The sequence below is a fragment of the Vulpes vulpes genome, chromosome 10, assembly GCF_048418805.1.
Source record: "Vulpes vulpes isolate BD-2025 chromosome 10, VulVul3, whole genome shotgun sequence".
NCBI classification, from domain to species: domain Eukaryota; kingdom Metazoa; phylum Chordata; class Mammalia; order Carnivora; family Canidae; genus Vulpes; species Vulpes vulpes.
The window spans coordinates 8337017-8353818 of NC_132789.1; the positions used below are offsets into that span (position 1 = coordinate 8337017).

A 16802-nucleotide genomic window follows, 5' to 3' on the forward strand; every position below is an offset into this window, starting at 1 on the left:
GCTTTGGTCTTTGGTGGGAAGGTAGAGGTTCTTCCCACCCTTGAGAGGGCTGTCCTACAGCTACTCTGATGTGTAAAGGATGCTCTCATAGAAATGAGTTTAACTATATAAAGTAACATAAAATTCTCGGTTTTCTAACATTTTACTTTAACTCGAAATTAGGACAAATGTTTTATGGTGGCCAGAAAGTAAGTTCAAGCAGTCACTGTTACTGTCCATTGATTTTTTTTTTTTTTTTTTTTTATGGAGATGAAGAATGTGCTAATGCTATATAAGTTGCCAAAATAATCTGGGGTCTCTTTCTTTGGGTGGAAACAGTATTTTCCTGACGGCAGCCCTTGGATTCCCTGAGGCTTTAATTCCTGTCCAGCTGCTCTGGGTCAATCTGGTGACAGATGGCCTGCCTGCCACTGCCCTGGGGTTTAACCCTCCTGATCTAGACATCATGAACAAACCACCCCGGAACCCGAAGGAACCTCTGATCAGTGGATGGCTCTTTTTCCGTTACCTGGCCATTGGCTGTGAGTACAGTTTTTATATTGTGTTTTGTTTTGTTAAGATTTTTATTTATTTATTCATGAGAGAGACAGAAGCAGAGACATAGGCAGAGGGAGAAGTGGGCTCACTCTGGAGAGCCGGATGCGGGATTTGATCCCAGGACCCGAGATCACAACCTGAGTCAAAGGCAGATGCTCAACCACTGAGCCACCCAGGTGCCCCTGTATCATTGATTAAAAAAAAAAAAGTTCATGAGCCAAGATGTTGTAAATTCATCCCTTAAAACCACTTTTGTATCCCTGTATTAGAAAAAATGGAGTTTAATAAACCATATACCACTTTACAGGAAAATTAGTTGTTTTAGTTATCCTTGTCATTCCTTAGGCTGTTATGAGATTTTGAGATTTAACCTAAAGGGCAAAGGGATACAGGGGTGAGTCGGGGTCAGGGCTTACATCACCAAGCTATGAAACTAAGCTGCATTCCTTTAAGTAGAGCAGGGAGATGTGTGTTCATCCGCAGTGCTTGGGAAACACACGGGAGCCCCAGCCACAGGTCAGGTTCTATATATGCCATCTCTGTAGGCCTTGTGCTCCTGTCCCAGCTGTGGGTTCTTATCCTCACTTTAGAGCATAGGAAATGAGGCCCAGAGAATTACAATAACTGCCCTGGGGTTCTATAGGAAGGTGGGTTGTTTGTTTTATTTAATATGTTCATAGGATTTAAAATTCCAAAAGCACTCTGTGGCATAAAGTGAGAAGGTTCGCAGCCAGTCACTTCCCCTCCAACACTGAATTTCACTTGTACCCTCTGGAAATATTCAAGCAAATAGATCTATTCTATACACTTACTTTCCTAAGTATTGGTGTGCTATACGTACATGTGTGCTGAACCCTATCTTTTTGTATTTCTTCCTATTTTGAGGGAATTGCCATGTCATTGTCTACATAGCTGCCCTCAGCTGCCTCCTATTCTATTGTAATTGCCAAGTTGGGGTGTGAACGTGTGCATTTTGGTAGATGCTACCCACATTGGGACCATCTTTGTGGTGTCAAGTCCCTGTGTTCTCTGCTGCCCTGTTGCTCTGTAATAAACTTGATCAAATCAAAACTAATTGGTTAGGGAGCAGTGGGTGCGGTGGTTCCACAGTCGGCTTCGGGCTCTGGCATGTTGTTTGCGTGCTGCAATAACTGCTCTGGTGGCATTTCCACAAAAAGGATCTGCCAGGCCTTTGATGGAGCAGATAAGGGTATAACTGGGGGTATCATTTTCCCTAAGTCATGGGTGGTGTGATCTGGTCCTCCAGCACAGCAAGGTGCTCTGTGGAGGACATGTCCCTACAGCCTTAAAGTGTTAGCCCCCAGGTAGCGGGGAGGGGCCTGGCTAGCGTAAAGATCCAGCCAGTTCCCATAGGGGCTTTTTCTCCCAAACGCTGGAAGAAAAGTTGCGTAGTTTTTCTGTACTGCAGACACCCCTCCTTGCAAACCCTCCATCTAGCTGCTTTGGCTGATGTGAGTGAGCAGTTGCTAGTGGCAGCGGCAGACTCTCCTGTACCACGGACGTACCAGATCTCTCTGCTGGAGAGTGGCCCCCAAGGTGGCACATGCAGTGAGAGCTGTGGGCTGTAGACCCCGCCTGTGTCTCTTTCCAGGTTATGTTGGCGCTGCTACCGTGGGTGCTGCTGCATGGTGGTTCATTGCTGCCGACGGAGGACCAAGAGTGTCCTTCTACCAGCTGGTATGTGTCTGTCTTTTTTCTATCTTAGAGGCAAAGTGTTACAAGGTTGTCTTTGTGCTTTTTGTGGTTAGGTGCCTACCAAATAATCCTAATACTCAAATAATAAGCAGTTGCATCCAAAATTATTCTGAAGGACCAGGGCTTCTCTGGGAGATGGGGTGAGACCTTGTGTGGGTCTGTGTTCTGGGCTTCCTGTGAAACAGGCCATGGACCTTGGAAATGTACTTGGCTCATCAGGAACTTAATTGGGCATTTGTTGCAGAGCCACTTCCTACAGTGTAAAGATGACAACCCGGACTTTGAAGGAGTGGATTGTGCAATCTTTGAATCCCCGTACCCGATGACAATGGCGCTGTCTGTTCTAGTAACCATAGAGATGTGTAATGCCCTCAACAGGTCAGTGAGTCCTCAACAAGCTGGGGCAAGAGCTCCGCCAGCTAGCACACTGGGGAACCGGGTGTCGTGGTTTATAGATGATTGCAGAGAAGCTCCTCCCTCCCAGAAAGAAAGAACAAGCAGCACCAGTTTTAAAAGCTTCAGTCGTCATCACCTCCAGGAAGTAGTGGGAGTGCTTAACCACATGTTCCTTATGAGACAGTGGGGGCCAAAAATAGGGCCTTCAGTGCCCACAGGGAAGGCACTCTTGCCTTTCAGCAGCAAGACAAATGGTATCAGCCAATTAAGCCAGTGATAAAAATGGAAATTTTGAAATAGCGTCAGCGTCAAGGGCAATTGAGAGCAGCTTTGAGTCCATTGAAATGGAGTCTGCTGTGCTGAAGCCTAGATTTTAAATTGGAAGTTTGTCCTACATCTAAACATTCTTCCTTTAACTTTGTCACAGTAGAAACTTCACTCGGTAGAATTAGGTCAGTGGGCAATGCCAGATTAGCTGTTGCCTTGTTGAACATCATTCAAAACAGTTTTGGGCAGTCGTGACAAAGGCCTTTGCCTTCTGGGTCTGCACATCTCATGTACCTCTCTTTGTCCTACAGCTTGTCCGAAAACCAGTCCCTGCTGAGGATGCCCCCCTGGGAGAACATCTGGCTGGTGGGCTCTATCTGCCTGTCCATGTCGCTTCACTTCCTCATCCTTTACGTGGAACCTTTGCCAGTAAGCGGTCGGGGACCACAACTGAGGCCGGGGCCTAACTACCTGTCCCACAAGTCTGGGAGCTTGACAGAGCTTTTTTTGTGTTTTAGCTTATTTTCCAGATCACACCGTTGAATTTGACCCAGTGGCTGATGGTGCTGAAAATCTCCTTGCCTGTGATTCTAATGGACGAGACACTCAAGTTTGTGGCCCGCAACTACCTGGAACCTGGTAAAGAGTGTGTGCAGCCTGCCACCAAATCCTGCTCGTTCTCGGCATGCACCGATGGGATTTCCTGGCCATTTGTGCTGCTCATAATGCCGCTGGTGATCTGGGTCTATAGCACAGACACTAACTTTAGCGATATGTTCTGGTCTTGACTGACAGTTTTACATAAAGAAGATGTTTAACTTAATCAATTAATTTTTTTATTGTTTAAAGCAACTGTCTATTTCTGCTGAATTTTCACATGAACATATTGGCTGGTGAAGGAGATTTCATACTCTAGATTTTTTGTTTTGCTTTTCTGACTCCAGTGGGGCAAGATTTTCCTTTTTTATACACATAATTAAAGTGTCCATTGACATGTACAGAGAACTAACACTATTTTATGCAAATATTTTTTTGTAGATGAAAAAGCATGTACAGTGTTCTGTTTAATACTCATCCTTGTATAAAAAAAATAGTTGAGCCAGCAGACATTGTCAGCAAATTAATTGGCAGCAGATTTTAGGAAATGAATGTGTGTGTTTTTTTTCTAAAACTAAATAGCATGTATTGTGTCTTTTGCATGATCATCTGGATTTAATCTGAGATCACAGTCTAATTTTTATTCATAAGCCAATTTTTCTGCACTGGGCAGAGTACTGCTACCTCAGTCAGTATTTTTTGGTTTGCCACCCCCTCACCCCCCAGCCCCTGTTCACTCCCACCCCCACCCCCCCACCCTGCTCGGCTGCTTCTCCTGTAGGGTTCCGATGGTTCTGTTTACATCAGTCTTAACAAGAGGTATGCCTGTTCTCGCTTGTGCAGAAAACATTGTTCCAGATTCAATCGACTGGGTTCATGTCCCCCCATGTAGTTTTTAAGGTTATTTATTTAAATGTCTAATGTATTTTATTGTAACAGACATTGTTTTGCCAACATTGCCTATTTCAGTGGCACTTCACAATCTAGTTTAAAAAGGAAAATAAAACATTTTAAATGGACAGAAAAATAACTGTCTTGTTTTTAACTTCTAAGTGGCTTAGCTTGAACTATCAGATGTGTTCAATTTTCTCTTAAGTTCTTAGCTCAGAACTTGAGTTTTACTGTGCTCGAGGGGAAGGTAAATTGTGTTCTGCTGCATAGGTAGCTGTAGGAATTAATGTGTAGGTGCCTGTTGTCACCCATGATACTCTTTTTGCAAGTTTCTGCTGGCCTGTTTTAGCCTGGTGTAGAGAACATAAGGGTGTGTGTGTGTGTGTATGTGTGTGTGTTTTTGTAAAAATCTGTAAATAGCACATGACCAAATGAACATATTGTATAGAACTATTTTTATTTGAATGTGGCACTAATGAACACCATGGTTACTATGATAAATGTTTGTGCATGTTCGAGATCAGTCTTACCAACAGTGTGTAAGTCATTAACTGTCCTAACTATGGTGTTTTCCTCCAATGCCTTCCAACATCCATCAACTAACGTGAGTATTCCCTAGAATCCTGATGCTTTAGCCTAAAAGTGACTGCCACCGAGTGAGCTAGCTGTGTGACACTAACGAAAAAGCCCCTTGTGTCATGCACTGCTGTGCTCTGTGGCTGTCTCCGAGAGCAGCAAGCATATGATGTGTGGTACCTGTGCACACGTGGGGTGGGTTAGCTGACCCGAGGTGTGATGCCTTTAGACTCCACGGACAGGGACTCAGCCGGATGTTGATGAGGGCCTGGTAAGAGAGAAAACTTGTTTTGCTTTGGTCCAGCTGACAGGCTGAGGGAATGCTGCCTTTGCTAATGCCAAGATGAGGATTCTCAAAAAACTTGTGGTTCTTTGGTGTTTATTGGCTACAAGGACTCATCCCAAACCTTGCTACCTTATTCGATAAAAAGTAAGATCCTAGTGAAAGCAAATAATTGAACCAGCGATTTCCTACATCCATAAGTTTGTCTCAAATAGGCTTTTTTCACCTTTTGGGTCCTGTCTTTTGCATCTGAGACTTGTCTTCTCTTTCTCCAGGGTACATTATAGCCCAGTTATTAGGGCATGGCTCTGCTAGCAGCCAACCAACCTAGTCATGAGCCAGAGTGAAGGAGGCCTAGGCAGCAGCTCCCTCCCTGTGGGGTCTTTGTGAAGGGACTGGGGCCCCCCCTAAGGTGTGATAGAAAGGCTTGGTGTTTGGGGAAAAGTTCATGGGTATCAAGCAGGGCAGGGGGCTGTAAGTCCCAGCCTGACTCCCTGAGGCCACTGAGGAAGGGGGGCTGGTTTGTTAGGCAGAGAACATAGCAGGGAGGAGGGTTGGTTTTGCTGGTTTTGGCATTAAAAAGATGCAGGTTGAGTGACAAATGCAAGACATGCACGTTGACTGCAAACCAAGGCAGGATGTCGAGCTCCCAGGTGTGCTGTTCAGTGGAAACCAGACTCACCCAACAGTCCGTTCCTCATTCAGTTCCTTGGTGCCTCAACAAAACAAGCTGAATGTGGTTTGCTGCTGTTGGAGACACGCAAGGCCCTAGAGCCTGAATCGGTTGTTGTCTGTGGCTTCCCATCTTCAGGCCCACAGAGGCAGCTTGGGTACCTAATGCCTTCAGCCCGGGCAGCTGGGAGCACCCCCTTGTCAGTTCTGCTGAGAAACATGCCCCCTTGAGCACCTCACGGCAACCGTACTGTTGTGGACACAAGCCTGGCCTCAGGCCTCCTGCACTGAGGGCCACGTGCCCAGACCCTCACCCGGCACCTGCAGGAAGGCACAAGCAGCCTCTGCTTTTGCCACCATCAGGACTAGACAGGGCAGTGTCCTTTACAGACTCTACCAAAACCTGTTCGTGTTCCTGCTGATGGGCAGGTAGGCCTTGCACAGCTTTTTCGATAGGGCTTTCCTAGAAGACGGTGATCTCCCCTGTCCCCCCGCTGGGAGCCCGCTCCACCACTCATTCGGCATCTGCACAGTGCAGGTGACCTGTTCCTGCAGAGCGAGCTGCCTGAGCCCCCAGCCAAGCAGGGCAAGTGCCAGCCTCCCCCACAAACAGCTGCTACCACATCACCCTCAAACCTCGGGGCCTGCATGTCCTTGAGGTGGCAGACGTCAGGAATAGAAGACCACAAGCGTTAGCTCAGTGTCCTACCGCCCAGAGCCGGAGCGGTCTGCGGTGCCCAGGTCATCTGTTGCCTTTTTAATGTAACCACCAGTTTTGCCAAAGCCCCCATCATGCAGCTAACAGCGAGGACGACGGTAATCCCCAGCCTTTCCTCTTCAAAGAGGGTGGTGATGAGAGCAGCTCCTCTTCTAGGACTGGGCAGGGCTAGCCCCCTGGGAGGGAGGGGGGGAGGGAAGGGAGAGGGAGGAGCCAGAGGCTTCACACTCTGCCACACTGCTCACCTCTCCTTCACCTTCCTTACCATCTGCACTGCTAACCAAGAACTTTCCCTCTTCTTGCTCATCTGCCTGCCATTACATCTGAAGCAATTATGTGTCTGCCTGGTGGGGTTCTTCCGTGAGCCAGGGTGGCCTTTGCTCTCTAGCTGGATGACACGAAGGGTCTGTTGCCAAGCCAGTACTTCTAGCTGCTATCCTATGTAGGCAGTGCCTCAGGGACAGTTAATCAGAAATGCTGGTCTTGAAATCTTACAAGATCAAACTGTATATTCCTTCTCACTATTCCTTGTCACTATTGATCTTAAATAGTTATTCTAACATTTCTTCCCCATAATTCATAAAGCTGATTTCCTCTCTCTTTCCTTTTCAGCAATACTGGAGTAACTGCTTCCTAAACCATTTTGCAGAAATATAAGGGTGTTCGGTTGCGTGCATGTGCGTTTTTAGCAACACATCTACCAGCCCTCTGCATGATTGATGTTGGGGGAAAAAGAAAAGTAGAAAAAAAGTCCCCAACTCATTGTGTGTTATGTGGAGGAAACGTGTATTACCAACGGGTTTAGCTTTTAAATCAAAATAATAATTACAAATGTACAACTTAGCTTAATGAATCAGAAAGCCTCTCCAGAGAACTTTGGTTTCTTTGCTGCAAGAAGAATGAGGTTCCAAAACCTTATCTAAGAACTTAGAAGCCATCAGCCAAGTCTCCGTGTTTCTCTGTGCAAAATGTCATAGTTTATATAAATGTACAATATTCAATTGTAATGCATGCCTTTGGTTGTAAGTAGCCAGATTTCTCTATGGTGTCATTTAAACATGCTACTTTTTAATTGGCCCTGTACAGTTTGCTTATTTATAAATTTGTTGAAAACACTACAGGTGTTGAAAGGTTAGAATGTAGGCCTCCAGTTCATAACTTCAGTTATTTTTTTTTGAGTGTGCAAACAGCTATTTTGCACTGTATTAAATGTAACTTATTTAATGAAATCAGAAGCAGTAGACAGATGTTGGTGCAATACGATATTGTGATGCATTTATCTTAATAAAATGCTAAACGTCAGTTTATCACAAGCATGTTTGACTTTAGACTGTAAATAGAGATCAGTTGTCTATTTCTGTGCTGGTAACAAGCATTGCACAGACATGGTTTCAGGTAAATAAATCTATTCTACGATAAGTTCACAGTGTGGTGCTGACTGTTCTCCGGTGGGAGGAATGGGTGATGGGCACTGAGGGCCTCCAGCCCTGTACCCTAAAAGGTTTTGCTTTCTGGTGGGGGAAGGTCTTAGACTTGACATTCTGGGGAAGAGGTCTGCTCATGTGTCACATGATCTGTAAAAAATAGTCTGCCCCCAAGTATAGGGAAAACTGTCTTGTCATTGGGGTTTTCAGAGAAAATCAAATGATTTTAAAAGTAGTCAGCAGCTTGGTTACACCAGTGGAAAGATGCTTCTCCTACTGTTCCGATGGAAAATGCAAAATTCTACACTCCTACTCTGAATAGATAAAAACAAACTGGAACAGCTGCAACAGATACCAGAATTCATCCATTTGATGGTTATTTAGTGTTTATCTACCAGGCATGGTTTGGGGTGGGGCATTTCTGTTTTCCAAATTTCCTAAGAGGATTCTTTTATCATTTAAAAAAAGGCAGCAAAAAAATAATAAATAAATTTAAAATAAATAAATTTAAAAGGCAGCGAGGCAAGGATAGATGATTCTATAAATTTAATAACAAAAAACACAAATCCTAGCAACAGTAGAGATGGAAGAAATATTTTATAACATGCAGAAAAATGAACCAGAAGTATTGACACAACCAGAATTCCACTCACCATCCACCAGTGGCCCACTACTCAACACTGTCGAAGGTCTCTGCAATCAGGCAATAGATGGGCCGATACCTACAAGTGAACAAAAAACCCCAAGAGTCTTACTGGATCAATGGTAATCTCTTGTTCTTAAGAAAGTTTAATAATTTAGGGGGAGTTGACATCTTGAGGGTAATACATAATTCATATGTTAATGATAAATGAAAATACCAGCAGACATTTTAGTCAACATGAACGAAGAAAAAGAATAGCAAGGAAGTGTAGCAAACCCTCAAACCTAAAGCTCCAGTCATAAAAATGCACAGTAAGAAAGGTGGCATTTCAGCATAGTAAGTGAAAATCCGAGTGTTCACTATGTGACTGGTCATCTTGATATAAATAAGAGAAGATGTGTGGCCCCACTGGCAAAATCCCAGTGAGGTAATATTCATGCCCATCAGCTGACAGATGGGCCCTGTGATACCAAGGAGGTGGAAAACTAGCCCTCGTTACACTGCAGAATAAGTAAGTAGCTCCAGCAAACGTATGGATGCCTCACCGTGCAGCCCAGTAGTGCGCCCCTGCACCCACCTTCACATGTGCTGGGAAGAGTCACACACACGTTTATAAAAGCATCAGAAACAACCTAAGTGAACAGCAGCAGCAGAAAAGTAGGTAAGTGCCTGTGAGACAGGTTTAGGTCACTTGGCAGCAATGAAAACAAACTGGAACTGCTAATATCGACAGGAATCTCCCTGGACAGTGGTGATGTATACAAAACTCAAAATCTGCAATAACAACAAAAAACATTTAAGTGCTACATATGTGGGTGTTCATTATGCCTGTTTGCATGTCTGGCTTTTTTTTTTTTTTTTTTTTAGAATACCGTCAACGTACTAGGAGAGGACATGGATGATGATAAGCCTTTCCAAGCAGGACACAAAATCTCAGGAGAAAAGGGATAAATTGACTAAAAAGGTAAAAATTTGGAAGAAAATACACCTCTAGTGTTAGGAAAATAGATTTGCTGTACCTGACAGCAAATTCCCTTCACGTGAATGGCAAAAATCAAAGGTTGATGGATACTCATCTCTCCCTTGCAGCTGGCTTTAGAAAACTATATTCATTCTGATGGTGAGCACGTCAACTGGCTCAGCCTTCAGAGAGCAACTTGAAAAATCACTCCGATTTTTAAACATCCATACCTTTTTTTTTTTTTTTTAAGATTTTATTTATTTATTCATGAGAGACACAGGCAGAGGAAGAAGCAGGCCCCATGCAGGGAGCCTGACCTGGGACTCACCATCCACCAGTGGCCCACTACTCAACACCCTGGGCTAAAGGTGGTGCTAAACCGCTGAGCCACCCGGGCTGCCCAGATTTTATTTATTTATATATATATTTTTTTTTCCAGATTTTATTTATTCATCAGAGACAGAGATACGCAGAGAGAGAGTCAGGCTCCCTGCAGGAAGCCTGATGCAGGGCTCAATCCTGGGACCCCGGGGATCATGACCTGAGCTAAAAGCAGACGCTCAACTACTGAGGCACCCAGGTGCCCCTAACATCCATACCTTTTGATAAGCATTTCACTTTAGTGAAATCCTCCCACATATTCTCAGAAGCAACATAATCCTGCTGTAGGATTGTATAGCAAAAAAATTGTAAATAGCCCAGATGCCCATCAATAGGCAAGATGTTGAATAAGCTAATCATAAATACCACTGAATATCATGTAGCCTTCAAAAAACAAAAGGTAGATCTACGTGAACCAGTAAGGAGTGATACCCAATATATGTTGTCTGCCAGTGAAACATTCAAATGCAGAACAGTTTGTATAACATTTCATCATTCGTTTTTTAAAAAACAGGAGGAAGTTGGTTTCCAATAATGATGGTTACTGAGAATAACTGTAATACCATGATACAGATGGTGGATGGTGGGAGCTGGTTTTCTCACTGTTGGAAGTGGGAGGTTACAGATAAGCAGGAGTGAGGAGGCTAGAATGATTCACATGGTAATGAATTACAGTTGGACATACCAGCATAAATTCATGTTTCATTTAATACTGATACAGATGATCCTATAGAGAAATATTTCTAGTTATGTGTCTATGTCCTTGAACTAGGGACTGAAAGGGCCAAGAAGCAAGGACACTGCAGTAGCAACAAGCGTACTTAGTTTCAGGTTTCTAATATTCTCCAGTGAAAGGAGTCACATCTCCTCAGAGAAATGGCAGATTCCAGAGCCAGGGCAGAAAAAGAACAATACATGCCTGGGGAACACTGAGTGTCAGGAAGTGCAGGAGTACCAAACAAAAACCAATGGTAAAGATGGGGTTATATCAAAGGGACAGAAAAGCCGACTGCAACGGCTCTGAATGGCCAAAACTAAAACAATTTCAGCAACAAAATAAAGGGGTATTGGATTATAATCCAAAGTATAAAATAAATATCCTTGAGTCTCTACTGACATAAACAGGAGAGACTAGAAATCTCCCATGCAGAAGAAATCCAGGTAATTTCTGTAGATAACCCTCCCTTCAGGGAGGTGAAGGCATAACTCCCGTTCCTTAAGTATGAGCACTGCAGAGTGACCTCCTCCCTAGAGTACATGTAAGTATGGATGGGAGAAAGTAACCCACAATGGAGAAACCTACAGACACTACCTCAGCCATGTGATGTCATTTTGAGAGCATGTACCCTTGATCTGAAGTGATGAGAGTGGCATTTTACCTGTGGTCTTCCTCTCCAAAACACATAACCTCAGTCTAATCAAAGAGAAAACATCTGATAAATCCCAAAGACACTCTGCAAAATACCTGTTATTCCTTAAAAGTACTGAAGTCATCAAAAACAAGGAAAATCAGAAACTACCACAGCCAAGAAGAGCCTAAGGATACATGACAACTAAATGTACTCTATGGGATCCTGGATGGGATCCTGGAACAGAGAGAGGCAAAAACCAAAGAAATCTGAATGATCTATGAACTTTAGTTAATAATAACATAAATACTGGTTTATAATAATGTATAAATATGTGGTAGATGTATCATATTGTGAAATGTTAAAGTTGGGAGTTGGGTCTGGATTATATAGGAACCCTCTGTACCATGTCTATAAATATTCTAAAACAAAGTTTATTTTAAAGTGCTGGGATAGGGACACCTAGGTGGCTCAGTGGTTGAGCATCTGCCTTCAGCTCAGGGCATGATCCCAGAGTCCCAGGATCAAGTCCTGCATTGGGCTCCTTGCAGGGAGCCGCTTCTCCCTCTGCCTAGGTCTCTGCCTCTCACTGTCTCTCATGAATAAATAAAATCTTTAAAATAAAGTGCTGGGATAATTTTTTTTAATCTGCGTAGAAGCATCAAAGAATTACACGATAGTACAGAACTTCCAGGCTAAAAATGTAAAAAGCAGCAAGGAGATATCAGAATACCCGAGGTTGGGACGCCTGGGTGGCTCAGCGGTTGGGCGCCTGCCTTCGGCTCAGGTCGTGATCCCGGGGTCCAGGATCGAGTCCCGCATCGGGCTCCCTGTGTGGAGCCTGCTTCTCTCTCTGCCTGTGTCTCTGCCTCTCTATTTGTCTCTCATGAATAAATAAATATTAAAAAAAAAAAATACCCCAGGTTGCTTTTCCCCATGTTGCATCTCTCTCTCCAAATAAGCTAGGCTGTGAAAATCCACAGGGGTTTTGGGAGCTCACAAAGTGAAAAGGCAAAGTCAAAATCCAGGGCCCACCAAAAGTGAGAAGTACCATGGGACATGAAGCTGTGACCCCAAAGGGCTAACACCTGAGGAAAAAGACAAACCAGAAATAAACCTGCCCTCCTTCCCAAAAGCTCAAAGGGCTGTAGGCAGCACTGCCATGGTGCAGAGCAGAACCACCAGGAAAATACACCCACCCTGAAGGGAGTATAAACAATGGCTCTCAAGGATGTGAAACCCAAACTATCCTAGGGGCAGTCTATGAAGCCTCAAGGAATGAATTTAAAGCCATAGGCAGTACTCCTAAGCCCCAAGCAGAAAAAAATTAAATCCTCCCTAGAGGAAGGCACCTTCATTTTATATCTTAGGAGAGCTATGGAATTATCTTACAGTAAAAGCTAACCAAGTACTCAAGAAAACTCACACCAAGCATGAGAGGAAGCAGAAATAAACATTACAGATCCATCTAGACTTCACATATGAGAATGTAGATATAGATTAAAAAAAAAAAAAACTATCACAGCCAAGAGGAGCCTAAGGATACATGACAATACATGGCAACTAAATGCACTATGGGATCCTGGAAGAGAGAGGCAAAAACCAAAGAAATCTGAATGAACTATGAACTTTAGTTAATAACTTAGATATAGATCAAAAAACACCCCAGCTAACTTTGTTTAGAGGAAAATAAATATACTTGAAAATCTGTAGGAGATGGGAAATTATAAGTGAATATATAGAGCAGATAAGAAAATCAAATGGAATCCTAGAAATGAAAAGCACAATCACCAAAATTAAAAACTAGGTGAACTCATGTGGCTTCAGAGTGGACACAGCAAAATAACGAAGTGGAAGATAGATAAGAAATTAACCAGAGGCAAACAAACAAACAAACAAACCTGGAAGATACAGAAGAAAGCTGAAAATACCTGGAAGATAGACTGAGAAAAGGGACAAAGCCAAACAGAAGGTATTATTTGAAGAAATGATGACTGAGGATTTCCTAGAAGTGATAAAAGATAGCAATCCACAGATGCAAGAATCCCAACAAATCCCAAATAGGGCAAATTATAAGAAATCCAGCTGTGGACATGGTATAGTGAACTCCAGAAAACCAAAGACAAAGAGAAAATCTTAAACTCAGCAGAGGAAAAATAAAGCCATTCCTTTACCTTTATAGGAGTGATACTTGCTGGCTTTCACAGGATCAATGGAGGCCAGAAAATGAGTGATGGCTTCATGGGCTGAATGAAATTACTGGCAACCTAGACTTCTAAACCTGGAAAAAAACATACAGTATTTAAAGAATCAAGGTAAAATAAAGATATTTTCAGACAAACAAGAACTGAGAGCTCTTCACCAACAGACTCACACTAAGGAAAATTCTAAGTGAGCTCAGAGGTAATTGCTCTAAATGGCCTGGGGCCTCTGTCACCCAGGAGCACAGTAAAGATACTGCCAGCTTTGGATGTAGACAGACTATAGACATGTTGCTTTCCTCCAGTAAGCAGAAGACAGACATAAACACTAACAAATCAACAAAAGGAAAAAAATGAAAAATAGGATAATAGAAGCTGACAGCAACCCCAAATATAACTAATAACACTCTAAGAATAAACTAGATTTGTTATTCCTGTTGTGCTATCTCTGATAGATTTAAGCATGACCCAGATATTCCTGTTTTGAAAAAAAATCCAGGCTTCTAACGAGATTCCCTGAAGCAGGAAGAGACACAAACATGCCCAGCAGTCTGCTACAAACTGTTGGGAAAACAAAACTCATCACTTTTCCATCAGAATTAGTAGAAATTATAACGTATATTTTGTAATTTCAGGAACTATTCAAAATTACTTGATTTAAGATTAAGAATATACAGAGTTGGACAGCCCGGGTGGCTCAGCAGTGTATCGCCACCTTCAGCCCAGGGCCTGATCCTGGGGACCGGGGATCTAGTCCCGTGTCAGGCTCCCTGCAATGGAGCCTGCTTCTCCCTCTGCCTGTGTCTCTGCCCCTCTCTCTCTGTGTCTCTCATGAATAAATAAATAAAAATCTTTAAAAAAAAAAAAAAGAATATACAGAGTTTAACACTTCTATCTCTTTGACATTTATAAATCATCTGTTAAACAGTTTTCACTGAGAATTAAAAGTTTGCTTTTTAAATAAACTCTGCTGATGGACTATATGGTTGCAAAAAGTGGATGGTGTGCACACATAGACTTGGGCAACTTCAGATTTGTTCTAGAAAAATACACAGAAAACTATTAACTGCAGTCACTTCTAAAGAACTGGGAGAAGAAAGGCAGACTGAGCCTTTTACCATATGCCCTTTTGAAAATCGTGACTCTAACTTAAAAAATATATTAGATCCTCTGATACTAACAAGTTTATAGAAAGACAACTCAAATACCCAAAGCACTGCTAAGGATAACATGAGGGGGTCTTACTTCCAAATACTGACAATTTGTATAAAGCTGTGGTAATTAAGATAGTGCGGTGTAGGTGCTAGGACAGAAAACGTATTGATGGTACAGAAGGGTGTGCTCAGAGACAGATGTGCTTATCTGGAATACCGGACTTGGGACACAGCTGGCTGCATAGGTTGATGAGAGAAGCAGTTTTGCAATAATTGGTGCTTATGCATGTTTAAACATAAATGAAAAAAATAATTAAAAATAGACCCCTAGGGATTCCTGGGTGGCTCAGTGGTTTAGCGCCTGCCTTTGGCTCAGGGCGTGATCCTGGAGACCCGGGATCGAGTCCCATGTCAGGCTCCCTGCATGGAGCCTGCTCCTCCCTCTGCCTATGTCTCTGCTTCTCTCTCTCTGTCTCTTATGAATGAATAAATAAAATCTTTAAAAAAAAATAGATCCCTGCCTTACACCATACAAATGGGAGAAGAAATTTTTGACCCTGAGACACAGATTCCTTAAGAAAATAGAACTATAAAGAAAAAGATTCATGATTTAACTACATTAAAATTAAGACCCTATGTTAATCAAAAGATACTATAAAGAGAATGAAAAGTCAAGCCATAAACTGGAAGATTCTTGTCAGTCCCATCCTGAATTATATCTAGTATATACAGAGAACTCCTGTGAGTCAAAAAGAGAAAATAACTCAAAAGTGAGGAGAGAAAAGGAATTTCATAGAATTTTTTTTAAAAGATTTTATTTATTCATGAGAAACACAGAGAGGCAGAGACACAGGCAGAGGGAGAAGCAGGCTCCACGCAGCAGGGAGCCCAACGTGGGACTCGACCCCGGGTCCCCAGGATCACACCCCTGGCCAAAGGCGGCACTAAACCGGTAGGCCACCGGGGCTGCCCAAGAAATAAAATCTTTAAAAAAAAATCAGGAACTGAAACATCCATCAATGGAACAATTAGTAAGATGGGAGTGTTCTAACCACACATTACCCACTAGAATAGTATATATTATTATTATAGCAATGAAACCATATCACATAGCAATGAAAAATGAAGTATCCTACAAAATACCTGACCAGTCCTTCTCAAAACCATCAAGGTTACAAAAACAAGGAAAGTCTAAGAAATTTTCACAGCCAAGAGGAGCTTAAGGACACATGATGACTACATGTGATGTACTATCCTGGAAGGGATCCTGAAACAGAAAAAGGACATCAGGTAAAAACTAAGAAATTTTAAATCAACCACAGGCTTTCATTAACAATAATGTATCAAGGTGCTTGGGTGGCTCAGTTGGTTTATCTGCCTTTGGTTCAGGTCATGATCCCAGGCTCCTGGGACTGAGTTGGGAGTCAAGCTCCCTGCTCAGTGGGGAGTCTGCTTATCCCTCTCCCTCTACCTTATCCCCCCACTCCTGCTCTCTAATAAATAAAATCTTAAAAAATAATAATGTATCAATCTTAGTTTATAAAAAAAAACTTAGTTTATTACTTACAATCAATGTACATATTAATATAAGGACACTGTGCAAGGTAATCAGAAACTATACTATCTACTCAATTTTTCTGTAAATCTAAAGTGTTCTTTTTCTTTTCTTTTTTTTTTTTAAAGATTTTATTTATGGGATGCCTGGGTAGCTCAGCGGGTGATCTTCTACCTCTGGCTCAGGGCATGATCCTGGAGTCCTGGGATGGAGTCCCACATCAGGCTCCCTGCATAGAGCCTGCTTCTCCCTCTGCCTTATCTCTGCCTCCCTCTCTGTGTCTCTCATGAATAAATTAATAAAATCTTAAACAACAACAACAAAAAAAGATCTCAGGGTTAGGGGATTGAGCCCTGTCTGGGGCTCCAGGCCCAGCGAGGAGTCTGCTTGCAGTTCTCTTTCCCTTTCCCTCTGCCCCCACTCCCACTCATGCTCTAATAAATAAAATCTTAAAAATGTCTATTAATTAAAACAGGAATGA

The 16802-nt window shown here is 42.7% G+C and overlaps 2 protein-coding genes across 3 annotated transcripts in view; one reads left to right on the forward strand and one right to left on the reverse strand.

The window, feature by feature from the left end:
• The window catches only part of ATP2A2 (ATPase sarcoplasmic/endoplasmic reticulum Ca2+ transporting 2), a 61047-nt gene extending 52975 nt beyond the window's left edge, over positions 1-8072 (forward strand). The window contains exons 16-21 of one of the 2 annotated variants that reach the window (XR_003238132.2): positions 319-521; positions 2150-2235; positions 2498-2631; positions 3228-3345; positions 3435-5008; positions 7266-8072. Coding sequence is in view for 1 of the 2 variants with exons in the window: in XM_026018823.2 (XP_025874608.2) it covers positions 319-521; positions 2150-2235; positions 2498-2631; positions 3228-3345; positions 3435-3555; positions 7266-7279 (676 nt within the window). In the remaining variant the exon portion in view is untranslated. The remainder of the gene's footprint in view (positions 1-318; positions 522-2149; positions 2236-2497; positions 2632-3227; positions 3346-3434; positions 5009-7265) is intronic. The other variant, XM_026018823.2, reaches the window with a different exon arrangement.
• ANAPC7 (anaphase promoting complex subunit 7) overlaps positions 4845-16802 on the reverse strand; it is a 41736-nt gene continuing 29778 nt past the window's right edge. The window contains exons 11-12 of the transcript XR_011994639.1: positions 13586-13692; positions 4845-8799 (exon numbers count right to left, since the gene is read on the reverse strand). The gene's annotated coding sequence lies outside the window, so the exon portion shown is untranslated. The remainder of the gene's footprint in view (positions 8800-13585; positions 13693-16802) is intronic.